Raw genomic sequence first — 26,461 nt, 5'->3', positions numbered from 1 at the left:
CCCTCTTCCCCAGCACTGGCTGCACCCTTCCACCCCCGGGCAGGGATGCACCAGCACAGCGGCATTCCCAGTGCTGGGAGGAGAGCTCAGCACTTCCCTAAGGAGCTCTTTGTGCCTAGGCTGGGGTCTGGCCGTGTCCTGCTCCAGCTGAGGAGCCTGGGCACTGCACGGTGTTCCCTTATTGCAGGCGGCTGCAGTAAATAGGAAAAGGGAAGCGACTTGCCCAAGGTACCGGGAGCAGCACCGGGAGCATCCGCAGGGGTGAGGAGGTGATGGGAGGTGACTGGTCCAGCCCAAGGCCAGGCTGGACACAGGGGATGGAGCACCCTGCTCCAGTGGAAGGTGCCCCTGCAATGGGGGCAGCTTTGAGCTGCCTTCATCCCAGCCCGTTCCATGGCTCCGCACTCCGGAGCAGCAGTTTGATGGCTGTGACCCAAGGAGCCCCCGGGCCCGGCGCCGCGGGCGGCCGGGTTCCCATGGCGCAGCGTGGCCGGTGCCGGCTGCCTCCGGGCTCGCAGGGGCTGTAGCATCCATCCAACACCGAATGCTTGTGTCCACCCACGGGCCCGGGCCAGCGGAGGCAAAGAATTCCCTGGCTGAGGGCTTTGAAGTGGCCACATAAAGATGAAAGGGGGAGAGCTGGAGCCTGGTGTGGTGTGAGCGCTGGAACGCTGCTTCCAGCTGGCAAACGATACCCGCCTGGATGCAGTGGAATGGGGGGAGAAGCTGGGGTTTGGGGCAGGCTGGGGTGAGCCTCAGCGGGTGCTGGCAGCAGCCCCGGGCTTTGTTTGGTGCAGGGCTGCTATAAACACAAGCGCTGCCCGGCTGCGGCCGGCGTGGTCCATAGAGAATCAGGAGAACACCGTGTCCTGCAGCGGGATTAGTTCAGGACAGGTGGATCGGGGCTGCTGGCTCCATCTCAAAGGCGAGTTGGAGATGGGATTTGATGGGACGGGGACGGAGCATATGGTATCCACGGCTGGAAAAGTACTGAGCGGCGCGCAGCAGGACCCCGCTGCTGCGGCACCAGTGCCCATCAGTTTGGGGTGCGTCCCCCCAGCCATAGAGGCAGCGATGGGAGAAAGCCTCAGGGGATCAATCCCTGTGGAATGTCGCTGGTGAAGCACAGGAGACCCAATGGCGATGCACCATGAGTGCTGCTGTTAGGCACTGGGGTCTGCTGGGGGAGAAGAGCATCCCCAAGGAGCCTGCAGCACCCTGGGGACCCTGTGTCTCCCACTGGCATGTGGGTGGTGGGGAGGGCAGCACCCAAAACGTGTGCTCAGCTTTGGATACGGGGCGGGCTTGGGGGCAATCCCTGGGGAAGGGGCTCCCGCTGCCACCCCGGGAGCTTCATCTCAGTGCACCTGGAATTCGGTGCCAGAATTGGCAGCACCGGGTGGCCATGTATGACTGAAGGGAGCCCAGCTGAGACCAGGATGGGGCTGAGGGACAGGAGGGCTGCTCCAGAGCTCCGGCACCCAGCTCGGCAGCCCTCCCGCCGGGATCTGTGCCCCCCATGGCGTTGGGAAGGGGTTTTATGGTGGTGATGGGAGTTACCAGGACACTCAGCATCTCCTGCTCGCGTGGGGCTGAGGGTGCTTTGGGGTGACCTGGCTGCAGGGGGGCGGCTGCAGTGGGGCGGGGGGGGCTCTTTCCCACGCCTGCCTGCTCAGGGCTCGTTAGTCACTGTGTAAATGAGCACTGAATCACCCAGCACCCACGGCGTGGGGAGACCCGGCCCTGCAGCAGCCCCTGCTGCGCTGCGGTGCGGATGGACCCAGGGGAAAGGGGGGGGGGTGCAGGAGCTTGGGGTCCCCAGCATCGCCCCTCAGCCCTGCCCAAAACAAGCATCGTTTTGAGCAAGATGAGGGGAGTTGGTCTCCATGGAGACCGCATCTCCAAACTGGGGATGCTGGGGCTGATCCCGGGTGCCCCCCGAGCCTTGGTTGTGAGATGGGGGCCACGCTGGCTCATGCTGGGGAGCACTCCCCTATCCCTCCCTGCCAGTGCTGGGCCAGGCCTCCCCATCACCCTCCTCCTGTGGGGCACAGCACCACGGCTCTGCATTGGCACCCGCCAGCAGCCCGGTGCCATCTGCCTGCGCTGACCCCCTGGCTCCGGCTCCAGCGTTAATTGGTGCTGTTAATTAGCACATGATTAAACCCCCTCCCCCTGCCGCGTGCAGGGGACGGCGCTGCCAGGCCTGATGCTCCGGTGCCCCTGTGCCAGGAGCGGGGACCTGTTGCGGGGCTGCTCCCATCCCGAGGCACCGGTGATGGGCGATGGGGACCCCGGCTTTGGCAGGGGCTGGGGGCAGCCCGGTGCACGCAGCTCCAGATGGGAACGGGCAGGGAAGGGCAGCGCGTTCCTAAACCACACTGAGCTGTGATAACGGGAGGGGGAAGTTTCACACATGGCAGGGAGCTATTTTAGCACCAGCAGCGCCCGAGCGAGGGGCTGGCTCCGTCCACGCTGCACCTCTCGGAGGAGGAGCCCCCCCCAGCCCCGGCCCTGCTCCCCCCCACACCTCTCCCCTTTCCCCCCTCCAGGTTGTCTATTACACCGAGATGCACAAGATCTTTGGGGAGCTGACGGCGCAGATCGACCGGGGCGGCCTCAGCGACGAGCAGCGCGAGCGCGACAACGATGCCAAGCTCAGCGAGCTCAGGGCTCTCTCCATCGTGGCCGACGACTGAGCGGGGGCGAGGCCTCCCCCCTGCTCCCCACAGGGATGGACTCGGGGGGGGTTAACCCCTTTATCCCCCCCCATGGCACCTGGGGAAGGGGGGGGGCACAGCGGGGCTGCCCCTGCCCTCCCCACCCCGCTGGTAGCATCCAGCCCTGCGGGGATTTGTGCCTCCTGTGGGGGTTCAGCGGGGAGCTGGGGGCTGCCGGCCTTGCCCAGGCACCCACCCGCTGCTGCCCCAGCACTGGGCCCTGTTGGCCTGGGCAGGAGCCGGCCCAGCCCCTTCCCGGTCAGGCAGGAGGATGGGGGCTCTCCTGCCCCCAGTTTGTGCCTTAGGGGAGGGGAAAGCTTTTAACCCCCACACTTTGAGGCACGGGGAGGGAGGGACGAAACCTCCACGGCTCCCTGCCAACCACCAGGTGATGCCGCACTCCAGAGGCTCTGGTTTAAGCAGGAATGGGACAAAGCGGCCCTGCCCCATAGCTATGGGGTGCAGGGGGTGCCCGCTGAGGGGTACCCCAGGAGCCAGGGGTGCAGAAGGGAAACGCAGCCCGGGCAGGCGCAGACCCAGGGAGGAGCACGGGGAGGGGGTCCCGGAGCCGCCCCTCGTTGCCGGGGGGCACAGGGGGTCTCCAATAAAGGTCTTGGCAGCGCAGCGGAGCGTGGTTGGGAGCCGGAGCCAGCGCCGCGCCGCTGCTGCCCTCTGCAGCCCCCCAACAGCCACTGCCGGGGGTCCCATGGGCTCCAGCGCTGGGGGTGCGGGGGGAGACGGGGAGGGAGGAGGCAGCGAGCAGCCCCTGGGGAGCAGGGAAGAACCCGAGGAACAGAGACTTACATCAAATACAGGGGAGTGGAGCCCCAGCCGGCACAGGGAGGACTGTTACGGAGATGATGATGCTCTATGGGCACAGCCACATCCAGAGCCTCCCCTTGAGCACCTGCGTGTACCCCTCCATCCTAACCCGGCCAGGCTGCCCCCAAGTGGAGCATCCCACTGGGAGGACTGGGTGCCCAGTGCCTGCCTCCAATACACACCAAATTCCCTGCTTCAGAGGTTTCTATTCAATGCAAACCAGCCAGAGCAAACCCTGCACATCCCTAGGGATGCCCGGCCTGGGATCCCATCTCCCCAGGAAGGTTGGGATGAAACAGGCTTGTGGGGATCGTGCTGCCATCCGCGTCCCTGCTGTGCGACATCTCCTGGTGGAGACCTTGTGGGTGCTGCTCCATTGGTCTAGAAGAGAGGAGAGGGGGTGACGGCAGCTCGTGGTACCCCACGTCCCGGCACATCTCATCCCGCCTTACCCCGTGCCTTGGTCTCCCTGATGAGTTGGGTGCTCCTTGGTGTCTTGCCCAGGCTCAGCACCGCGGTGCTGGGGGAGATGCAGAGCAGGACAGGAGGCAGCAGCATCCCTGGAAGCAGGACTCCTCACCCGCTGCACCATCTGACGGCACCGGCTGCACCGTGCCCATCATCCCTGCACCTACCCGGGAGCTCCTCTTTCCTTCGGTCCCCATGGACACAGGGCTCAGAGAGCATCCAGAGCATCCCAGGGCTTGGGTCCGGAGCCTCGGGCTGCTGCAACACAGACGTGGGTGAGGGACGGAGGAGTCCAAGTGCCCCAAAGCAGCGGCACCGAATGCTCCCAGGACAAGTGCGATTGCGCCAGGGACGCCAGGCTCCCCCTTGGCTCTGTCACCATCACCACCACCAGTACCTGAGACTGGCAAAGCAGACCCTGGGGCATGGCAGGAACAGTGCTCAGGGTGCCCCAGGAATCCCGGCAGGAAGCAGGGAGCTGAACCCCCATAAAGCCTCCCTGCTGCCAGGATTGGATGGGGGGGAATCAGAGCCCATCGGGGCACGGAAAGCCTGGTGAGTGCCCAGGCCACTTGCAGGGACACAGCGAGAGCATCCCGGGGCCGCATTCTGCATCCCATGCGGTCGCTGCTGGGATGGAGCCAAGAGCTCCCTTCCCCTCGGCTGTTCCTTCCCAACCACATCACATGCTGGGCCAGGTCTAAGCCAAATAAACCCGGTTGCCACGGTTACCCGGAGCAGGGATGCTTTATTTAACTGCCACGCAGGAGCCGAGCCCGTGCGAGGACCACGCTGTGCCACGGGGTGCTCTGCAGACCCCTGCGGAGCATCTGCTGGGTTAAACCCACCTGAGCCCTCTGGCGTCCCCCCTGCGTCCTCCCCAGCACCCTGCCTCCTCCATCTCCTGCAGCACCCATCTGTCCCCTGCAGCCACGGAGCCCCGCTCCTCTGTGCCATCAGCTCCTCCTGCTGTCCTTCCAGCTCCAGAGAGGGATTGCGCCGATGGAAGCTCGACCCCAGCGCTGCGAACTCTGCTCCCATCTGGATACCACGGGAATGGCCACTGCAGCAGGACCAGGTCAGCACCGGGATGAGGCCGATGAGCACAGCATCCCCTTTCCGCCCCGGCAGGGACTGAGCAGACACAGGCAGCGAACTCAGTCACATTGCAGCATCCTGACCATGCCTTCCTTCCCAAAGCCCACATTCCCTCCGGGAACGAGGCCCCCGGCCAGGTTTTGCAGATGCCATCCCACAGCCAGTCCAGCACTGAATACAACTGACAGCTTGCACCAAAACCTATGCTCTTTCCCCCAAAACGGGGTGAATGAACTCTTGCCAGGAGCAGCACACGCCTGGATCCACACCTCAGTTGTCCTTGTTGGGTGCTTGGGAGCTTTCCCCTGCTCCCCCATGCCAAGACCCCATCTTCCTCCTCACCTTGATCCCAAAAGCAGAATCGGCATCATCCAGACCATCCTCAGCATCCTCCTATGGGGTCAGGCATCCCATGGGGCAGGCGGGTGCTGCTGGAGCATCTCCCTGGCATCGCAGAGGGGGCTGGAGGCAGAGAGCAGCGCTGAGGGCATCTGAGCTGGTTCTGAGCCGCTCACCCCAAAGCGGTGCCCATGGCCGTGGTGCTGGGGCCTCCCTGACCACAAACACCCACCCCCAGCAATCACTGCATGGCCAGAGCACCACTAGGAAAGGGCCTCGTGTCCCGAGGTCTGGCCCAGGTGAGTTTCAGTGCTCCAAAAGCACAGGGGACAGGGCAGGGGCACCCATCCCCGTCCTGAGCATCTCCCCGAATCCCTCCTGCTCCTCACCCCGGGCTGTTCAGCCTGGAGAGGAGAAGGCTGTGTGGAGACCTCAGAGCAGCCTTCCAGGCTCTGAAGGGGGGCTATAGGGATGCTGGGGAGGGACTCTTCATTAGGGACTGTAGTGACAGGACAAGGGGTAACGGGTTCAAACTTAAACAGGGGAAGTTTAGATTGGATATAAGGAGGAAATTCTTTCCTGTTAGGGTGGTGAGGCACTGGAATGGGTTGCCCAGGGAGGTTGTGAATGCTCCATCCCTGGCGGTGTTCAAGGCCAGGTTGGACGAAGCCTTGGGTGCCATGGTTTAGTGTGAGGCGTCCCTGCCCATGGCAGGGGGTTGGAACTGGATGATCTTAAGGTCCTTTCCAACCCAAACTATTCCATGATTCTATGGTCTCCCCAGGGGAGGATGAGGGAAGGGTCATGGAATCAACATGGAGCTGCTTCTGCCCAAGATCCTGTCCCAGTCTCCCCTCTGGCAGGTTAAATATGCATCCTCTTTTCACCGCTGGGAAGGGGGAAACAGGGATCCAGGAACCCAAACCCCTCCAGCATCCCCCCGTCCTGCTCCCAGAGAACCCCCTCACCCTGCAGTGCTGGGGAAGGATGAGCACTCACCGTTCCCGGGAAGAGCGGTGGGATGCAGGATGCTCCGAGGATGCTCCGAGGATGCCCTGGGGGCTGAGCGCAGCTTCCAGCGGCATCTTGCGGTAACCGGCCCCGCACGGCGCAGCCCCGACGGCACGAAGAGGGGCTCCACCAGCACCAAACCTCAGCGGCGGAGCAGCGTCCCCCGCACCTCAAGTGCGAGAAGCCCTCCCCGTCCCGTCCCCCCCAGCAGCGCCGGTAACAGCGGAGCCCCTCGGGACCCCGTTCTCCACCCTCCGGCGGCGCTCGGTGGGGAGGGACAAGCTTCAGCCCCCCCCCAAGGCAGCGGGACCCCCCCGGAGCCGTCCTGCCCCATGGAGCGGGTCCGGAAGGGGAGGACCCGCGGAGGGGGGGGTTCGGCGCCGCTGGCACCGGGTGATGGGAGTGGGGCCGGGAGGACAAAAGGAGCGGAAAAAAGCGGTCGGAAATGATGCGGTGGTGACGCGTCCTGGAGTGACGTCACGCCGGCGTTGGGAGTGACGTCACCTCCCAACACACATGACGTCACCCGGCCAAAAGCCGTCTCTTTAGCAGTGAAAAGTTTTATTGGGGGGTAAAAGTGAGGGGGGGGGGGGGGAACCGGGCCGGGGGCCGGCCCCGGGCTGGTGTGACGTCATACGGGGGGTGTGACGCAATGGGCGCGGCGCGGCTCCTCCATCCATTGGCAGCAGCAGGACCGGGCCCCCCCCCCGGCCCTACCTGCAGCGGCCCCCTCGCAGCGAGCGCCGGGTCAGGCGGGTGAGCAGCGCCTTCACCCGGCCCCAGTGCGAGCGCCCGTCCTGCGGGAGGACACCGGGGTCAGCGGGGGGGGCACCCATGGGACCCCCGCCCCGTCACCCCACAGCCGTTACCTTGTCCGGTGCTGGTGCAGCCGCCGCGCTGTCGGTGGGGTCCAGCAGGCTGGGGGAGCTGGCCGAGTACCCCCACGTCCTGCGGCACGGGGCAGCATCAGGGGCTGCGAGGGGATGGGGGGCATAAAGCTGGTTGGGGGGGTCCCACGGGGCATGGACCCACAGCCCCCGCATCCCACCCTGCTCACCTGCAGCCTGGCTGTCCGAGCAGGAGCGCGGCCGGAACCTCTCACCCTTCCACACGGCTGCATCCCGGCTGTGCTGGAGGTGAGGATCCGCATGGAAGTGAGCTGCGATACCCCCCTCCCACCGCAGAGCATCACCCGCTCCCTGCGCACCCCGCCTGCTGCCGGCCCTCACCGTGGCGTCCGGGCGGGTGCTCTGGGTGCCCTCGGCCTGCTGCCGCAGGAGCCGGTTGTCCTGCTGCAGCTTGGCCAAGCGTTCCAGCATCTGGCAGACGTGCTCCAGGTACCGCAGCCCCTGCCCCGGCTCAGCCCCGCTGGGTGCAGCATCCCCGGTGTGCTCTGCTGCGGCCTCCTCCGGCTCCCGAGGGGGCTTCGCGGCCCCGCGGTGCCCTCGCCCCAGCACCCGCTGCCTCCGGCTGCGCTGCGCCAGCCTCCTGTGGGGCAGGCGGGGGGGCTCCGTGCCCGGGGTCCGCTCCGGTGCGAGCCCATCGAGGGGGAAGCGGCTCTCGGAGCCCGCGGGGGGGGACGGCGAATGCTCGGTGCTGCCCATCTCCAGCCCGGAGTCCTCCGACTCGCACTTGAGGAGCTGCCCCCCGGGCCGGGGGGTGCTCAGCCCCCCCCGCGGGCTCTCCTGCAGCCGCCGGTACACGCTGGCCGAGGTGTGAACCACGCAGCTCTCTGCCGCCTCCCAGGGACCATCTGCGGGCGAGGGAACGCGGTGGGACTGGGGGGGCCCCGGGCACGGCCCCACCACCGCTCACAGCCCCACAGCGGCTCCAGCCGCGCTCCCCAAGCGAATCAACCCCCACCACCACCCATGGACTCCTGTCCAGAGGGTCCCCACGGACAGGGGTGCTCACAGGAGGGCAGCACGATGCTGCTCCCCAAAACATGGCCCCGTGCCCGTCCTCTGCACCCTGATCCCCCAAACCCTGCTCGTACTCGGCGCCAGACACAGCAGGGCCACGGGCTCCATCCTTCCCCCACCGTGGGATGGCTCCAGGAACCCCCAGCTCCTCACATTCACCCCCACAGCACGGGGGGCACCACCAGGATGCGGCCCCCATCGCATCAACAGGGACCTCGGCTCCAGCCCGGCCCAACCACAGCAGAAAGGGGCTCATGGAGGTGGGGAGCGAAGCTTTGGCACCCCCGGGGCACCCAAACTGAGCTGCCCCCCCCCAGACCCCCCCCGTGCACTCACAGCAGCTGAACCTCCTCTTCCAGACGGCGCGGGAGCCACCCCACATCCCGAGCGCCGGAGCCGAGTGCCGGGCGCGCTTCCCGGCGCTCCCTTTTATAACCACCCCAGCCGGAGACAGGCCCTGGATCCAGAGGCACCTCATTACAGGACTGGTTCCCAACTGGTTCCTTGCAGGCTTTGGGATCGGTGATACTGGCTGAGCCGGTGGTTAAGGGCTCCCTTCCCACCCCACTGGGTTGTTTGGGCACCGGGAAGCCGACAGCCCCGTGCCGGATGCATCGGGGAACCCCGCTCTGGGCTTGGGGGGGATTCGATCCCAAATTCCTACCAAACCGCTTGACCCCGGGGCTGGAGCCTCTCACATGGGGTCGGATCCGGGATGCTGCGAGGGACAATCCCGGCGTTGAGCAGCAACGAATTCCAGCAATGCCGTGGGCCAGCGGCTCCCACACACCCAGCTCCCATGGGCAGTCCCGGGTGGCACCATGTGCTATGGGGCTGCTTCCCACCCCATTGCCACCGGGATGGGGGGCACAGAGGGAGGGAAGGGGCACAAGGGGTTCATATCACTGGCAGGACTGAAAACCACTCAGGGGGTCCCCACACACATCCTCAGACCCAGAGTTAGGTGCTGCGGGGGGCTGTCCCACCATAGCCCAAGCTGAGAGCACACAGGGGTGGGTGGGCCATGGGTTTGTGGGCGCCCCGAAGGGACCCCAGTGCAGGCACAGACCCCTCAGCACAACAGTGGAAGGCAAAACCTGGTTTGAATTCCCAGCACCCTGGGCCCTTCCTAGCAAGGGGACAGGAATCCGGGTCTGGAGACCCCTAAAGACCCCTTTCAGCACAAACACCATCAATCGGGGGTGCCGGGGACACCCAGGCCCCCCTTCCAGCACAGACACCGCAGAGCAGGGACCCCTGAGCATCCCTCCTGCACGAGCATCCCAGGTTGGGGACCCCCCCCCAATAAGCTGCGTGGGGGTCCCCAATGCCCGGGGGCCTCCGACTCACCCCGGAGCGGCTCCACGCTGAAGGCTCCGCGGCGGCGGAGCATCCCGGAGCGGGGGGGTTAAGCCGGGACCGGGCAGGGGGAGCTGGAACCGAGCAGGACGCACCGGGAGGACCGGGCAGGGCGGACGGGGCGGCCCCGCTGCTCCTGCGCCGTTTGTATGGGGCAGGGCTCGGGGCGGGGCGGGGCAGGGGGGTGCGGCCGCCCCCTGCCCGAGCAGCCCCTTTGCCCCCAGCCCCATGCTACCGCATCCGGATAGCGCTGAGCACCCCAGGAGCCTGCTCGGGGCTGGCAGGGGAGGGACCCCCGGGGCAGCCCCCCCATATCTGCCAGCAAAGGGCTGTGGGCATCCCGCGTCTCAATGGTGCGAGCTGGGGGTGCACGGGGGCTGCAGCACACCCCAGGCACAGGTCGGGCAGCAAGGCTGGGCTGTCCCCACCGGGATGTGGGACGTGGGACGTGGGATGTGGACGTGGGAAGGGGTCGGTGCTCTCCTAATCTCGGCCGGGAGCTGCTGATAGCGGCAGAGCCCATCCCCGTGCAAACAGGCACGAAGGGAGGAGAGCAGCGATAAGAGCCCACCTGAGCCCTGCAGGACAAAGGGCCCGGCCAACAGCCCGCAATAAACCCCGACACCTCCCAGGGGCCCCCCAGCCCTGGGGCAGGGGGTTTGCATCAGCTCCCCACTGCTGCTATGGGTGCAGGCAGGAAGGGTTTGGGGTCCTTGCCTGCATTCCCCCCACCCAGCCCTGGGAGGGTGAAGGGTGCTTCTGCCCCCCCCGCCCTGCACAGACCAGACACGGGAGTGGAGCAAATATATATTATCTTTATATAGAGATCTGGTTTAATAGCTCGGAGAAGCCCTTTGCAGTCAGTGCACAAAGCAGTGCCAGCCCCGTCTCCGGTACCTAAGTGCTCAAGCATCCCTCTGCCCCCCCGTTATGTCCCTGCTGCGCCCCGGGGTGCATACAGCTGCTGCAACCCAGGCTGAGAACTAACCCAAGCTCATCACACGCACCCTGACACAGCAAGGGCAAAGGGGGCAGCTGCAGCTCACACCCCCCTACCACCACCAGCCCCAACCCTACCAAAGCAATGGGGCTGTTGGGGTGCCCGAGGGGATGCAGCGGGGAGGTCCCCATCGCCCCCTGCGTGGGGCTCAGGAGTGGGGGGGCACCGTGGGGGCTCTGGTGCCGCCGGGGGGGCCCTGGTAGCGCAGCTTCGCGTGTTTCTCACAGTAGAGCTCGTCCCCGGCCCAGAAGTGCCCCCGCATCTTCAGGTTGAGGCCGCAGTCGGCGCAGGCGTAGCAGGATGGGTGCCGGTACCGCCCGTCCCGGATGCGCACCGCCTGCGTCCTGCGGGGAGACGGGGCCGTCACAGCCCGCCCCAGCCGGGACCCGGCTCCCCGGGGACCCCCTCCCGGTCCCGGTCCCGGTCCCGGTCCCCACTCACGCGATGCCGCTGCCGCACTTCTCACACGGGGGCAGCCTCGGGAGCCCCGGCGCGGGTTTGCGGGCGCTGGGCGAGAGGCGGCTGGGGAAGGGCGCTGCGGGGACACGAGGCCGTGAGGGCCGCACCCGCACCCCGCAGAGCCTCCCGCACCCCGAGCCCCCCTCACCTCCAGCCTCGTCCTCCAGCGCCTCCTGCAGCAGGCGGAAGGTGCTGGACTGCCGCGGCGCCGCCCGCAGCTCCCGGTTCTCCTGCAGCATCTTCAGCACCTCCGAGTCCTCCTCCAAGCGCCTCATGGCCGGCTCCGAGCCCGGGCTGCGGGAGCGGCACCCGGGGGGTGGCTCCCAGCACCCCAACGCTTGGGTCCGTGGGGCTGCGCCCAAACCACCCTCCACCGGCTCCTCCACCCTGGGGAGCTGCCCCAGCCTGCCCCGTCCCTCCCACAGCCCGACCTGCGCCGCAGGTGCCTTAACTCTTTGCATGGGCTCCCTCAGCACCGCAGCACCCATGGGTGCTGAGCCATCGCGTTGTGATGGGTGCGTGGGGCTGGGAGCTTCGCTGTGTCTGCGTCCCGAGCCCGCTCCGTACCTGCTGCAGGGGTTGGGGGAGCATGAAGAGCTGCGCCGCTCCCCGGGGGTGTCCCAGGGGTTTGGGGGGGCCTCGAGCCCCGGTGAGGGTGGGCGGGGGGGTGGAGGCAGCGCAGACCCCGGGGAGCTGTGGAGGCTTCCTCGCTCCTGGCAGGGGGTGAAGAGGAGCTGGGTGAGGTGCTGGGTGCCAGGGGTTGTGCAGGTGCTGCAGCAGCCCCCCAGCATGGGGACACCCAGATGGGGCCCAAGGGCTTCTTCCAAGCCCTGGTCCCCAGAGGGATGGGTGGTCCCAAGGAGGGATGCAGGGATGCTCCATGGCTCGGCATGGGACAGGCCAAGGGGAATGGCTTTAACCTGCCCGAGGGGAGACTGAGATGAGCTCTGAGGCAGAAGCTCTTCCCTGTGAGGGTGCTGAGGCGCTGGCACAGGGTGCCCAGAGAAGCTGTGGCTGCCCCATCCCTGGCAGTGCTCAAGGCCAGGTTGGACACAGGGGCTCGGAGCAAGCTGCTCCAGTGGAAGGGGTCCCTGGCCGTGGCAGGGGTTGGAGCTGGAGGAGCTTTAAGGTCCCTTCAATCCAAACCAGGCTGTGACTCAAAATCCCTCTGCTCCCACCCTGGTAACCCCGCGCCTGCCTCCGTCCCCTCCCTGCATCTGCTCCTGCTCAGGGCAGGAAAGGCGAAACCCGGATAAGTGGAAGCCGATGTTCCCGGGAGCAGCCGCCATCAGATGCAAACCCGGGGTGGGGATGAGGAACGCTGTGCCCGGACCCTGCAGAGGCGGAGAGGGGCAGCCCCAGGGCTCTGTGTGCCACAGGCAAGCGAAGGATGAGCTAAACTTAGGCACGGGTGGAGCTGGGCGCTTTGGCTTCCTCCCCACCAGTACCCGGTGCCAGCCCGCACTGGGATGTGGCACAAAGCATGGTCCAAGGGCAGCCCTTCCCCTCTGTGCCCCTTTGGGCACGGGTCCGGCCACAGCCCCCACCTCAGCCCCATGGAGGGGGGCTCTGGGGCAGGGAGGGACCCTTTTAGGGCCGGCACCAAAGCGAACACTGATGTGGGGAGGAAGGAGGGAGCGTGCGCCCGGAGGAGCCAAGGGGCAGCAGGGCCGTGGCCAAAGGCAGCCGGGATGGGCCGCGGCGCTTCCCAATTTGGGCTTGGAAAACAAGGAGAGGGAAAGCGAGGAAGGAGCGAGAGCAGGGAGAGGCCGAGCCCGGAGCCAGCGGCTGCCCCCGGGGCACCGCAGCCGCCCGAAACCGCGGCAGGGAGGGACGGGGCGACCGCGGGCATCCCGGGACCGGTCCAGGCGGCGAGGGAAGCATCCCGGCCCCCGGGCACCGCGGCCCGGCCCTGCCCTGCGCTCCCCAGACTGGTTCGGGCTCCCCAGGCCGGCGCCGCTGCCGAGAGGGGCCGGGGAGGAGCGAGGAGAGCGCAGGGAGGGAGCCGGTGCCCGTGGGGCGCTGCCAGCGCGGCGGGGAGGCACCGGCGGCACCGCGGCAGGACGCCGGCCCCGGGGCAGAGCGGGCCGGGAGCTGGCGCTGCGGCGGGGATGAGCAGGGCTGCGACCAGCGGTGGTTTCGGGGTGCCAAGGGGATGGGTTTGGGGTGCAAAGGGGATGGGTTTGGGGTGAACAGCGGTGGTTTTGGGGTGCCAAGGGGATGGGTTTGGGGTGAACAGCGGTGGTTTCAGGGTGCCAAGGGGATGGGTTTGGGGTGAACAGCGGTGGCTTCAGGGTGCCAAGGGGATGGGTTTGGGGTGCAAAGGGGATGGGTTTGGGGTGAGAACAGTGGTGGTTTTGGGGTGCCAAGGGGATGGGTTTGGGGTGAACAGCAGTGGTTTTGGGGTGCCAAGGGGATGGGTTTGGGGTGCCAAGGGGATGGGTTTGGGGTGAACAGTGGTGGTTTCGGGGTGCCAAGGGGATGTTTTCGGGGTGCCAAGGGGATGTTTTCGGGGTGCCAAGGGGATGGTTCAGCATCACAAAGTTCACACTGCACAGATCCCCCAGCAGCTCTGCCTGGCCCCACACAGCCCGCAGCTCCTGCTCACCTGGCAGAGGCCGGGACTGGCGATCTCCTCCATGAGCTGTGAGCTGTGGGGAGAGGATGGAGCCATCAGGAGATACCGGAGCCTGCCCGGGCCCTGCCCATCCCGTCCAGCCTTACCCTTCGCTGCCGGGCAGGGGGCTGCAGGACGCGGGGCTGGAGCCTCTCCTGGCGCCCCGGCTCTCCTCCTGCATCCACAGCGCATCCTGGGGACGGGAGGGAGACGCCAGCAGCTGAAACCGGCCCTGGATGAGGGTCCAGGGCACGGGGGCTGCCCGCGGCTCACCTGGAAGCGGGTTCCCAGCCTCTCCGGTGAGGTGTCCCCATTGGTGTGGCTGGGAGGTGGCACCGGGGACCTGGGGACCAAGGGAGAGTGGTGGCTCCGGCATGCAGGAGCCTGCGGCTTGGCCGCTCTGTCCCTGCCCGCTGGCAGGGGTTGGATGAGCTTTAAGGTCTCCCCCAGCATGAACCAGTCTGTGATTCCCCTGCAGCACCCCCAGGCCCCCAACTGGGACCAGTTGGCCGGGTAACGGCTGCCAGCGCTGCCTGATCCTTAATTACAGACCCGGGACGGGCTCCCATGGGAATGGCGGAGCCCCAGGAGCCGCTGGAAGGGAAAACAACCGGCTCGGCCGTGGCTGGGTCCCCGCAGCGCAGCACCCACCTCTCCACCTGCAGCCGGAGCTGCCCAGGGCTCTGCTTGATCTTATTCTGCGCCTCCACGTTGAGCATCTCGGCTGCACTCTCCCCGTTGATGGTGACAATGAGGTCCCCCGGGCGCAGGTCACCCACGGCCGCCTTCCCGTGCTCTGCCACCTCCATGGGACATGGGGATGGGCCCGGTGTTATCCTGGTGGTGCTGGGGGCAGCGAGTCCCGTGTCCCCCCCCCTTCCCCCGCCACCCCTTAGCCCCACACATGTCATGCAATCCTCGTGCATCACCGTGCCCAAGCACATGGATGGGCACAGCCAGCTCCGTGGTGGTCCCCAAATCCAGGATGCTCCCATTGCGGTCCCCAATGGAAACACGGCACAGCCCTGCTGAGCTCAATGAACCCATTCCCACCATCACCCATCCCCATGGAGCAGGATCCCTCAAGGACACCAAACAGGATCCGCTCCTGGACCACCCCCGGAACGGAGCCCACCCCTGCATCCCTCCCCAGGGCCCGTGGGGGGCTCCTACCTTGGAGACGGTGATGGGCTTCCCAAAGTCTCTTCCCCCCGCGATGCGGAAGCCCCATGGGGCAGGACCGGGCAGGGTGACGGTCACGGGCATGGCAGCGGGTCCTGCGCAGGGTGAGGACAGGCCGGGTGCCGAGAGGATGGGGCAGAGCAGGGACCCTGCACCCTGCACGGGGATGATGGAGCCCAAGAGCTCCTTCCTTCCGGGGAGGGGACCCGCGCCCTCGCGCTGTCACAGGGTGCCGGCAGCTTCCTCTTGCTGCCCCGCTGTCCCCAGCCAAGGCTCTTGGTGGCTTCCTCCCCTTCCAGCCCTCCCCTGGGACCGAGGGGTGCGAGGCTGCAGCTGCAGGGGATGGAGCGGCCGCGGTCACCGGGGTCTTGGGCAAGGCAGGAAATCGGTGCTGGTTTGGCCACGGCAAGGCCAAACCAGAGGGATCTGAGGGGAGGATGTAGCTGGCGAGGGGAGGATCCTGCTGCGCATCAGGGCTGCAAGAACCAGCCCCCCCCCCCCCCCCCCAGCCCTTCGTCCTGCAGCAAACCCACACGGGTAAAGGATGCTGAACATCCCCTGGAATAGCACGGGGCCCGCAGCAGCCCTTGGCTTCGATGGGATCGATGGGAAGGGGCAGCACCATCCACTGAATATCAGCTCTGGCACCGCTGGTCCCCTCAGGACCCAGCCCAGCCCAGCCCCACCAACACAGCCCCAGGGTGGCAGCAGGAGTAGGGTACTCATCTGCATCCCAGCACCCCATCCTCATCCCGGCACCCCATCCTCATCCCGGCACCCCATCCTCATCCCAGCACCCCATCCTCATCCCGGCACCCCATCCACATCCACAACCGCCGGGGAAGGCATTTTTAACATCCCAAGTGCACAAAGAGGGGTTTCAGAGGCTGCCACGAAGAATTTCCTGGGCTGGGCTTTGCAGCGCCGGGAGAAAACCCCAAACCCGCTCCCCGTGCCCAGCCCCGCTCAGCATCCCTGGGAACCGAGGTCTGGCTCCCCGGGGACCCCAACAGCCGGGGGCACCCCCGAGAGTTGCGGCACCCTGCTCCCGCACCGCTGCTCCCGCACCCCTGCTCCCGCACCCCCTCATCCCCTGCCCCGTCCATCCCGCATCCGGGGCACGGCGCTGCCTTTGTGGCCGCGGTGCCTGTCACGCTCCGGGGCTGCCGGCGGCTCCAGCCGCTGCCGGGGCCGTGGGGACAGCGCTGCCCGCACCCCCGTCCCTGCCCGTCGGATCAGGGCCCCCGAGCCCCGCATCCCCGCGGGACCGGCCCCGGCCCCCCCCCCGCCCAGCACTCACCGAGCCGGCGGCCCCGTGGGGCGGCGGAACCGAGCCCGGCCCCACGGCAGCGGCGCCTCCCCCTCGGAAGGGGCCGGCGGAGCCCGACGGGGCCGGGCCGCAGCTCGGCAGCGCCGTCTACGGGCACGGCCGCCCCGACGGGGCGCACGGTGTGGGGCGCGGGCCGGCCCAGGGGTCCCACGTGTCCGGATGCAGCCCCACAGGCATCACCGCAGACCCCTACACGAACCGCTGCAGCCCCGCGTGCTCCCCACGCCTCACTGCAGCCCCACACATGCACCCCTGCAGCCCCACGTAGCCCTGCCCACCCCTGTGCGCCCACAGCATCGCTTCCACGCAGCATCACAACCCCACGGGGGACCGCCACACCCCCAACGTGCAGCCCCACCGCCCCATGCAGCGCCCTGTGGGCTCCTGCCCCACATCTCCCATGGGCACTGCCCCATCCTGTCCCCACCAGGCTGAGCCTTGGGTTGAGCTGAGCTTTAATGATGGACAAGAAGCAACCGCGACTCCCAGGTGCGCGGCACGGCCCTGGACCAACACCTCGGGTCAGAGCCGTCATGGTCAGGCCCCGGCACCGGCAAGGATGCCCCCGGCACTGCCCGGAGAGGAGCGGGAGGTACGGTCACCGCCGGCATGGAGGGACACGAGGCGCCGAGGAGGGGTCTGGTTAAGGCACTGGATTGCGAGGACCCCCCTGTGCAGGGATAGGTCCCTGTTAGAGCAGCCCCATAGGGGCAGGCGGAAGCTGGAGGCGCTTTGTCCCCATGGGGGGGACGCGGAGGGGACGCGGCAGGGAGCGGCGTGGCCGGAATCCTCCTCCGCAGGGCCCGGATCACACCGGGGCCACGTAGTTCCCGGGAAAGGTGCCGAACTTCTGCGTCCTCCGGGACACGCCTGGGGGGGGACAGAGGCAAAGGGAGGGGGTGAGGGACCCCGGGGCAACGCGTCCCCGTAGCCACAGCAGTGCCACGCACCCACGAACCAGCCGTCGTCGCACTGCTGCATCACGTCCACGCGGTCCCCCTCCAGCAGCTCCAGCTCGTCCGCGTTCTGCGGCCGGTACTGGTAGAGCGCGCGGTACCTGGGACACAGAGCGAGGCCACCGAGTGCCACCCCCCCACCGGGAACACGGGGACGCGGTGCCCGCTCCCGGCCCCACTCACGGTGTCCATTGGATGTCGGAGCCGTTGTAGGACGGGGCGGGCTCGGGGCGGGCGGCGGGGGCTGCGCGCTGCAGCGGGGACAGGATGGGTGCAGGTCACAACGTGGCACCGCAGCCCCAGCGGTGCTGGGCGCGGTGCTGGGGCATCACTCACCTGCTCGGGGGCACCGGCTGGGCGCCACGGCTGCTGATGGGGGGCTGCGGGGTGCGGGGGGCTGCGGGGGGCCAGGGAGGGGTTTGGGGCGCTGCTATGGGGCAGTTTTGGGGAGGGGGGGAAGGCGGAGCCGAGGTGCCGGGGGGAGGACGATGGGGAGGATGCTCGTGGGGAGCCGGTGGGCAGGGGGGGGCCGGGGGAGCGCTGTGGGGCTGGGGAGGCAGCGGGGGGCCGGGGGCTGGCGCTGGCGCAGGGTGCGACGTCCTCGGAGCTGGATTTGACCCGCGGCTCCTTCAGCACCTGCACGTAGGTGGCGGGGAAGATGCCCTGGCGGCTGGTGCCGGAGATGCGCCCCTCGTACCAGTTGTGGTCCACGCGCCGCGCCAGGCACACGCGCTCGCCCTGGCAACGGGACAGAGCCATGGGATGGGCTGGAAGGAGCTCCTCCAGCTCCAACCCCAACCCCTTCCACTGGAGCAGGGTGCTCCAAGCCCCTGTGTCCAGCCTGGCCTTGAGCACTGCCAGGGATGGGGCAGCCACAGCTGCTCTGGGCGCAGTGCGGCGGGGATGGGTGATGCGGTGATGTTCTGGTACCTTGCGGAACGAAAGCTCCACCGGCAGCTCCCCTCGGAAGTTGTAGAGCGCCAGGGCCTCGCCGTACTCCAGCACTTGGATGGTCGGCGCCTTGATGGGCTTGGGAACCTCCGTGGAAGGCAGGATCTGGGGGGAACAGTGGGGTGAGGGTCAGCGCTGGGTGCCCCGGCACAGCTGACCCCCCCATCTCCATCCTCATGGGCTCACCTCTACGTAGTTGGAGGGGAAGATGCCCACGCGGCCATGGTGCTCGCCCTCCAGCCAGTTCCTGTCCACCTCCTTATGGATGTAGACGATGTCCCCCTTCTGCAGCGTCAGCTCCCTGCGAGCAGCAGCGCTCAGGGACGCCGGCCCGTCCCAGCATCCCCGGTGCCACCCCTGGACCCCACCGCCACCACCCGGGGACTGCAGCAGCACCATCACTTACTTGGGTGACTCAGCTTGGAAGTCGAACTTGAGGCGAGCGGCTTTCATCTGGGGACGGAGAAGTGGGGTCAGAGGAGGGCTCCCCCCTCCCCGCCATTCCCAATCCCATGCGGGATGGGACCAGCCCGGCCTCACCTTCTTCTCCCTCCCTCCTGACGGCCTCTGCGGGGTCCCCCATGTCGGGCAGGCTGGGGAGGGTCGCTGGCCGCAAGGTGTCTGTAAAGGGGGGGTGTCAGCAGCCTGGTCCATGGGGCGCCCCACGGCCCGGATGGGGGGGGGGGGGGGGCTCACCTCTTCCGGGGGCTGCGCGGCTCCGGTCGCTGCCGAGCCCGGGGATGCTCCGCTCCATGGCCGGGGTCTGCAGCCGGGTCCTGCGGGGGGCAGCGGCTCAGGCCCGGGAGCAGCGGGGACCGCGGTGCTCCGCTCCCGGCCCCGCTCCCGCACCGACCCCCGCGGTGTTCGCTTCCCTTCCGCTTCCCCCGCCCTGCTCCGCGGGGCGCAGCGCTGGGGCCCCGCCAAGCCCCGGGACGCTGCGTCCCGGCCCCGGGAAGCGGCTGAGCCCCGCCCGCCCCGTCCCACCCGAGGGCAGCCGGGACGGCGCCGGGACCCCCCCGTGCGGGCCGCGGGCACCCAAGCCCGGCCCCACAGCCCCAGAGCGGAGCCGCGGTCTCTGCCCCCCCCCCCCCTTCCCGTTGCGGTCCCGGGGAGCACTCACGGCGGGGCCGCAGGGGCCGGAGCGGGGCCGCGGGCGGCGGGGGCCGGCGCTGGGCGCTGCGGGAGGGGCGGGAGCGGGAATTGATGATCCGGGAGGCCGGGGCCGGGCGGGAAGCGCAGGAATCCAGCGCCGAGGAGGGACGGGAGGCGCCGGGACAGGGTCCTAGCGCCCCGCGGCCACGGCTCGGACACGGCACGGCCGTGAGGTACCGGCCAGATGTGCCCCATCCGGATGTGCCCGCACCCACCCCTGCCCGCATCCAGCTGTGCACAGACCCAGCCCTGCCCGCACCCACCCTGCCCGTATCCAGCTGTGCACAGACCCAGCCCTGCCCGCATCCATCCCCGCCTGCATCCATCCCTGCCTGCATTCCCGTGCAATGGCTGCGTGCACAGATGGACAGAGACCCCATCCCCATTCCACGTCCCGTCAGGGCCATGGGGCGTGGGAGGGGTGCAGCCGGGATACCTGACAGGGTTCCCATCGTGTCTCCATGGCCCTCATGTCCTTGTCCAGCTCCACGCTGAGCTGCTCCAGCTCCTGCTCCAGCAGCACCTAGGGCAGGATGGGGCTGCACCAGGCGAGGGTGGCTCTGCCCGCACCCCACATCCCCTGGCACAGGCACCAAGACCCCGCTGCCAACCCCCTTGGCCCCCAGCTTACCTCAATGGGACGAGCCCGTGCTGGTGGCACCGCTGCCGGGGGCTGGAAAGGGCGAGGGGCTGGTGAGGTTTGTGCACACCGAGGCCCCCAGCAGCATCCCCGGGGCAGGATGTTCCTACCTGCTTTGGCAGCGAGGGGCTCCCCGGTTCGTAGTCAAAGATGCTGCCGGGCTCCACGGTGGCACCAGTGACAACCCAGGGGAGCCTGTGGGAAGCAGGAGGGGCTCAGCCCCAGAGCCCTGCACCCATGGGCAGCACCAGGCACCTCACTGCACTCACCAGTCCCCGTTGGGCATGGCCGGCTTCATCTGAGGTGCTGGGGGGGACGGAGGCAGCGAGGAGCTGAGCTTATCCGTGGGGCAGGGATGGGGGTCCCAGTCGGGCTCTGTGGGGATGGAGGAGGAGGCAAACGCTGGCACAGGGTGCCCAGAGAAGCTGTGGCTGCCCCATCCCTGGCAGTGCTCAAGGCCAGGTTGGACACAGGGGTCAGAGCACCCTGCTCTATGGAAGGTGTCCCTGTCACTGGAGCTGGATGAGCTTTAAGCTCCCTTCATCCCAGCCCCTTCCGTGGCTCCTCACCTGGCAGCCTGCGGTGCATCTGCCGGAACATGCTGCGGTACCAGTCCCGGGCTGGTCCACGCTCTGTGGGGACACAGCGGGGGGTCAGGGGGTGCCGGGGGGGGATGACCCGCAGCACTGTGCCCCCCGCTCACCGAGCGCGAGGCAATGGGCATCCCGGTCTCATCCACCGGCCCGATGCCGTCGTACTTGACCCAGCGCCGCTCCCGCCTCCTGCTGTCCTTGGTCCACGTTGCCGACCAGCCCGGGGGGGGCCGGGGCCCGGGGGGGGCAGCGCTGGGGCCGGCGGGTGCTGTGGGGCTGCGCGTCCTCCCCTCCTTGGCCGGCCAGGTCTGGTACCAGTCGCTCGCTGGGGGTGAGGGGGATGAGGGGAGCCCTTGCCCTGTGCCGAGCACTGGGGACGCGTGGGGATGCTCGTGGTGGTACCTGAGCTCCTGGGGGGGGCCCGGCCACGTTCAGCAGCACCAGGGGCCTGCGGGGCCTGGAAGTCGAAGTTCAGGGTGTTGGAGCCGTGGTGGTGGATGACGGGGACCTGCAGCACAAGGAAGGGGCTGGAGCAGGGGGAGCGCCCCGGGGGCAAAGGGCTGGGGGTGAAGCAGGTCCCCACTCACCCGCACCGCAGAGCGCAGGGGGGCACGCACGGAGCCGGCCGCGAGCCGGGGGCGTCCTCAACGCCCTGATCCCGGCTGGCAGCGGGGGCCGGGAGCCGGCCTGCCATGGCCCGTGTCCTGTGGGAACGCGGCTGCGCTCACTGTGGGTCCCAGCCCTGCGTCATGGGTGCTCCCAGCCAGCACCCACGGCCACAGCCAGAGCACCGGCTCCGCAGCAGGGACGGACCCAGCCCCACCGAGGAGACAGCCCCTCAGTGTGGGACACAGCGATGGGCAAGCCCCTCATCCCTTCACCCCCTTACCCCATCCCCTTACCTTACCCCATCACCCCCTCATCCCATCACCACTTTATCCCATCACCCCCTTACCCCATCACCCCCTCATCCCTTCACCCCCTTACCCCATCACCCCCTCATCCCATCACCACTTTATCCCATCACCCCCTTACCCCATCACCCCCTCATCCCATCACCACTTTATCCCATCACCCCCTTACCCCATCACCCCGTCATCCCATCACCCCCTTACCCCATCACCCCCTCATCCATCACCCCCTTACCCCATCACCCCCATATCCCATCACCCCCTGACCCCATCACCCCCATATCCCATCACCCCCTTACCCCATCACCCCCTTACCCCATCACCCCCTCATCCCATCACCCCCTGACCCATCACCCCCTTACCCCATCACCCCCTCATCCCTTTACCCCCTTACCCCAACCCCCTGACCCCATCACCCCCATATCCCATCACCCCCTTACCCCATCACCCCCTTACCCCATCACCCCCTCATCCCATCACCCCCTGACCCCATCACCCCCTTACCCCATCACCCCCTCATCCCTTTACCCCCTTACCCCATCACCCCCTCATCCCATCACCACTTTATCCCATCACCCCCTCATCCCTTCACCCCCTTACCCCATCACCCCCATATCCCATCACCCCCTTACGCCATCACCCCCTCATCCCATCACCCCCTTACCCCATCACCCCCATATCCCATCACCCCCTTACCCCATCACCCCGTCATCCCATCACCCCCTTACCCCATCACCCCCCCTCATCCCTTCACCCCCTTACCCCATCACCCCCATATCCCATCACCCCCTTACCCCATCACCCCGTCATCCCATCACCCCCTCATCCCTTCACCCCTTACCCCATCACCCCCATATCCCATCACCCCCTTACCCCATCACCCCCATATCCCATCACCCCCTTACCCCATCACCCCGTCATCCCATCACCCCCTTACGCCATCACCCCCTCATCCCATCACCCCTTACCCCATCACCCCCATATCCCATCACCCCCTTACCCATCACCCCCTCATCCCTTCACCCCCTTACCCCATCACCCCCATATCCCATCACCCCCTTACCCCATCACCCCCTCATCCCTTCACCCCCTTACCCCATCACCCCCATATCCCATCACCCCCTTACCCCATCACCCCCTCATCCCATCACCCCCTTACCCCATCACCCCCATATCCCATCACCCCCTTACCCCATCACCCCCTCATCCCTTCACCCCCTTACCCCATCACCCCCATATCCCATCACCCTCCCCCCTCCCCCCCCCATGCCCTCCCCCCCATCCCCTCCGCACCCCTTGATCCCGGTGCCCCCCCGCCCAGGCACGTGTCGCAGCGCCGGGGCCGGGCTCGCCGCCAGGGCCGCGGCCCGTGGGACCGGTGCCACCTCCCCGCCCTGCAGCGCAAACAGGGCCGGGGGAGCGCGATGGGAACGGCGGCTCCGGGCGGGCCGGGACCCGCGAGCAACGGCCCCGGCACCGCCGCGGGGTGAGCGGCCCCCAGGGACCGCCCGCCCGGGGTCACCCCTGCCCTGCTCCTCCCGCCGCCCCCTCTCGCTGATGCTCTGGGGCCCCGCTGAGGACCCCCACTCGGACAGCGCCCCACTGAGGACCCCTCAGCTCCTCGCTCCTGCCCCGCACCCCCGGGGCTGTAATTAGCGATCATCGGCTCACAATTAACAGCAACGAGCGCCCCGGGCGCAGGCAGCAGGCGCAGAGTCCAACCCCCCCCCCCCCCGCTAAGGGCACCCCAGGCTCTGCCGCCCCATCCCCTGCGCCCTCCCGCAGCCCCGTGGGGCTCAGCCCCATCCTGCGTCCCCCAGAGCCTGGGCCATGGGGGCCCCTCCGGGCCCTGCGCCAGCGCTTACCTGACGGGGGGGGCCCCACCGGGAGCGGGACGGAGCCGAGGGCGCTGCGGAGCGAAACGCAGGGAGCGGAGAAGGGGAAGGAGGAGAAGGGGAAGGGGGGGGGGCTCTCAGCGCATCACGGGCGCGCCCCCCCGCGGCACCCCCGGCGCTGTCCCCGCAGGGGGTCCCGGCCGCGGCGCTCCCCGCTCCGGAGCGGGCCGGGCCCATTCAGAGTTTCCAGGGACATTTCCAGGGCCGGGATCCAGGGCGCGGGGCCAAGAGGCTGAACCCGTCCCACGCCCCGCGCGCGTTCCCGGGCGCGCTCACGGGGCTGGCGGGGGGGACGCGGAGCCACCGGCACCAAACCCCCTCCCGCTCTCCCATGGGGGCTGCATCCCCTCTGCCCCGGAGGATGCGGGCACCGGGACCCCCGTGACCCCCCTCCCGGCACCCACCCGCTTCCTCCTGCGCCCCACAAGTGCTGGCAGCGCCCAGCAGGCCCTCCCCTGCCGCTGTCCCCATCGATGGCGGCCGCCCCTCGGTCCCCTCCGGGCCATGGGGACGGGCAGGACGCAGACCCCCAACGGCCACGGGATGGGGCAGCGGGGCCGGACAGGGACAACCCCGGGGGGGGGGGGGGGGGGTTAAGGGGGCACTCGGGGGGCGAAGCACGAGGGGAGGGGCTCAACCCCGCAGCGCTGCCCCGAGGGGTGCCGGAGCCCCCCGGACCGCTCCAACGGGTCCCCTCCGCCCCACAGCACCGGGGCCACCGCGGGGGGGGCCCGACCCCGCCTCACCTCGCCCGGTCCCGCGGCTGCGGCTCCCTCCCTCCGCCCGCCCCCAGGTCAATGTTTAACGCCGGGGCCAACAAAGGGCGTTTGTGAGCGTTTGCGAGCGTTTCCTGTCGGCGGTGGCAGCGCGGAGCCGGGCCCGGTGGAGCCCCCGCGCTCGGAGGGAACCCGGAGGGGAAGGGAACGGGGGGCTGGAGCATCCCTGCCCCCGGTGCCGAGCTCGGGGACGCGCAGCGCGCACGGAGGAGAGCCAGATGTGGCGGCACAGCTGGGAGCCGGCTCCAGCGGCGGCGGGGCCATGGGCAGGAGCCGGAGCCGCAAGCCGGGAACAGGCCCCAGGTGGGACCTGCGGGGACCGGACACGGGGGGAGATGGAGCTGAGCTCTCAGGCAGAAGCTCAGGGGGGTGCTGGGGCACTGGGACGGGTTGAACAGAGGAGCTGGGGCTGCCCCATCCCTGGCAGTGCTCAAGGCCAGGTCGGACACAGGGCTTGGAGCACCCAGCGCATCCCCGGCGCTCTCCAAGTGCAGCACCGGGAGCGGCTCCGCAAGCGCGGACACGCAGCGGGGCAGGAGCGGCCTCAGCCCCCGTGCCCTCCCCTTCCATCCCATAATAACCACACGGAGCCAAGGCAAGGTTGAACTTTTTTTTTCTCCTTTTCGCCCCGTTTTCCCCTCGGGGACGCCGCGGCCCCTCCCCCCGCGGGCACAGAGCGGGGAATGGGGCGAAACCGCGGCCCATGAGGACAATTCCGCATTTTTGGGTTTTTTTTTTTCCTCTTTTAAACAGAACTAAAAAAAAACCAACCCAAAATCCAAGGAATTTTATAAAACAACCGCAGGAAAAGGAGGCAGCGCCGGGCCCCGACCCCAGCATCGCCATCCGCGTCCAATGGGGGTCCGGGCATCCCCTGCCCCCGAGGGGCTCCAAACGCACCCCAAAACAGGAGACCCCCCCCCCAGTCCGTCCCCCCCCCCCGCCCCATCGCTGCCTCCCTCCCTTACATGCACCTCGCTAGAACATGCAGAAACAACGCCCCAAACCCACCCCAGGCTGCGGGGCCGGGGGTGAGCCGTGCTGCCCCCCATGGGCCCTGCTCCTGGTCCCTGCTGCCGAGCTCCGGGGGGCACTGGGGAGGGATAAAGGGAGGGGAGCCCCGAGGTGAGGGGTTGGGGCGTGCACAGCCCCGAGGGCTGGCACTGGGGGGGGGCAGGAGGGGGAAAGGGGGGGTTTGGGGATTGCTGGGGGGGGGGGGGATGAGGGAAGCAGGGTCTCCATCGCCAGAACCGGCGAGGAGGGGATGGGGGTTCTCAGGTCCTGCTGCCAGCATGGCGGGGGGGGGGGGTTAAAGGGATGCGTTAATCAGTCCTGGGGTGAATTACTGCCTGTGAGCCCCCACTGCTGCTCCGCACCCCCTCAGGAGCTCCAACCAAGGGAAGGCGGGGTCAGGACTGGGAGCCTGTATGGCATCCATGCATCCCGGCTGCTCCATGGCTCCCAGGCCGTTATCCAGCCAGAGCCGCCTGCCCTGACAGCACCTGGAATGGGGCGAAGCCCCAGCCCCATCTCCCTCTCTGGAAGGGGAAAGCGGAGGAGCAGTGGAGGCCTTGGGAGAGCCCAGTGCCTGCTCAGGCACGGCTCCCACCCGCCTGGCACCAGGGCCCAGGTCCAAGGGGTCCGAAAGCTTCCTGCGAAGCCGCTGCTCTCTGGGGCTGGAGCACAAAGGGAAGCAGCGAGGTCCAGGAAGGGGCTGGCAGGGATCCTGAGCCAGGGGCAAGCACAGGGGACAGGGGAGGCGGAGGAGCTGGAAGGGGTTTGCTCTGCAAGCGGCTGCCTGGGCCCTGGCACAGGACGAGGCTCGAGTGTCCCCCGGGAAGGGAAGCGACCGGACAGGAATCCACAGAATCCCTTTTGAACGCTCACCTCAGCTCAGTTTAATGTGAAAGAACGAGGCTTTGCTCAACAGATCCAAGCTTCAAACCCTGAACACTGCACAGAAACCTCCCTTCTCCTGCTCTGCTCCAACGCCCTTCCAGATCCGCTCCGTTCCCTACCTGCAGCCTGCCCTATCCCACCCTCCCTGGATGCACTTCCAACGCCGGGGGCTCTGCAGCAGAGCCCCCTCGAGGCCACATCCCTGCCGGAACCGGCAGCACCATCGCTCATCCTTCCCTCAAAGCTTCATCACAAGCTGGAAAACCCCCTCCATCGCCAGGAAAAGCCCACGTGCCCGTGGCTCCTTTGGATTGCACACGGTAGCCAGCAGCCGGATAAGCCCAAGTTGCCAACAGGAGGT

The 26,461-nt window shown here is 68.1% G+C and overlaps 4 protein-coding genes and 1 long non-coding RNA gene across 11 annotated transcripts in view; 1 reads left to right on the top strand and 4 right to left on the bottom strand.

The window, feature by feature from the left end:
* Window positions 1-2,733, top strand: part of BIN3 (bridging integrator 3) — a 33,826-nt gene extending 31,093 nt beyond the window's left edge. For all 4 annotated transcript variants that reach the window (XM_061472386.1, XM_061472387.1, XM_061472385.1 and 1 more), the window contains one exon: window positions 2,553-2,733. In XM_061472386.1, the coding sequence (XP_061328370.1) occupies window positions 2,553-2,699 (147 nt within the window). In that variant the 3' untranslated portion in view covers window positions 2,700-2,733. The remainder of the gene's footprint in view (window positions 1-2,552) is intronic.
* Window positions 2,734-3,888: 1,155 nt separating this feature from the next.
* On the bottom strand, window positions 3,889-6,490 carry LOC133279140 (uncharacterized). 2 transcript variants are annotated; one of them, XR_009746786.1, is made up of 3 exons: window positions 6,447-6,490; window positions 5,451-5,570; window positions 3,889-4,268 (listed from the first exon to the last, which is right to left on the bottom strand). It is a non-coding gene; the product is annotated as an uncharacterized LOC133279140 (long non-coding RNA). The 2 variants fall into 2 exon arrangements; XR_009746787.1 differs by having other exon boundaries at window positions 5,451-5,552.
* A 590-nt stretch (window positions 6,491-7,080) lies between these two features.
* CUNH8orf58 (chromosome unknown C8orf58 homolog) lies at window positions 7,081-9,781 on the bottom strand. 2 transcript variants are annotated; one of them, XM_061472565.1, is made up of 5 exons: window positions 9,731-9,781; window positions 7,688-8,211; window positions 7,516-7,588; window positions 7,328-7,431; window positions 7,081-7,255 (listed from the first exon to the last, which is right to left on the bottom strand). In XM_061472565.1, the coding sequence occupies exons 1-5, from the start codon at window positions 9,771-9,773 to the stop codon at window positions 7,172-7,174; spliced, it is 828 nt and encodes a 275-aa protein (XP_061328549.1). In that variant the 5' UTR covers window positions 9,774-9,781; the 3' UTR covers window positions 7,081-7,171. The 2 variants fall into 2 exon arrangements, with proteins under 2 accessions (XP_061328549.1, XP_061328548.1); XM_061472564.1 differs by lacking the exon at window positions 9,731-9,781 and adding an exon at window positions 8,717-8,879.
* Window positions 9,782-10,534: 753 nt separating this feature from the next.
* On the bottom strand, window positions 10,535-16,397 carry PDLIM2 (PDZ and LIM domain 2). Of its 2 annotated transcripts, XM_061472384.1 has the most exons (9): window positions 16,298-16,397; window positions 14,989-15,423; window positions 14,467-14,618; window positions 14,089-14,158; window positions 13,923-14,008; window positions 13,807-13,849; window positions 11,766-11,911; window positions 11,181-11,492; window positions 10,535-11,083 (listed from the first exon to the last, which is right to left on the bottom strand). In XM_061472384.1, exons 2-9 carry the CDS (start codon window positions 15,079-15,081, stop codon window positions 10,888-10,890), a joined length of 1,098 nt encoding a protein of 365 aa, XP_061328368.1. In that variant the 5' UTR covers window positions 15,082-15,423; window positions 16,298-16,397; the 3' UTR covers window positions 10,535-10,887. The 2 variants fall into 2 exon arrangements, with proteins under 2 accessions (XP_061328368.1, XP_061328367.1); XM_061472383.1 differs by lacking the exon at window positions 14,089-14,158 and having other exon boundaries at window positions 13,807-14,008.
* A 603-nt stretch (window positions 16,398-17,000) lies between these two features.
* SORBS3 (sorbin and SH3 domain containing 3) lies at window positions 17,001-21,313 on the bottom strand. The gene is given in 18 exon segments (XM_061472558.1): window positions 17,001-17,197; window positions 17,278-17,384; window positions 17,467-17,534; window positions 17,620-18,021; window positions 18,214-18,339; window positions 18,421-18,535; window positions 18,641-18,680; window positions 18,682-18,855; window positions 18,931-19,010; window positions 19,355-19,410; window positions 19,823-19,909; window positions 20,018-20,059; window positions 20,137-20,221; window positions 20,296-20,401; window positions 20,596-20,658; window positions 20,714-20,944; window positions 21,022-21,179; window positions 21,237-21,313. Coding segments are annotated over 18 exon segments (2,079 nt in total). The 3' UTR covers window positions 17,001-17,135.
* Between the last annotated feature and the right edge of the window lie 5,148 nt (window positions 21,314-26,461).

Source organism: Pezoporus flaviventris, unplaced genomic scaffold (genome assembly GCF_033815535.1).
Source record: "Pezoporus flaviventris isolate CSIRO_AGI_PZ_B2104156 unplaced genomic scaffold, CSIRO_AGI_Pfla_v1 ptg000071l, whole genome shotgun sequence".
Classification (NCBI taxonomy): domain Eukaryota; kingdom Metazoa; phylum Chordata; class Aves; order Psittaciformes; family Psittacidae; genus Pezoporus; species Pezoporus flaviventris.
Note: the sequence above shows the minus strand (reverse complement) of the source record. Positions and strands in the feature narration are given on the sequence as shown.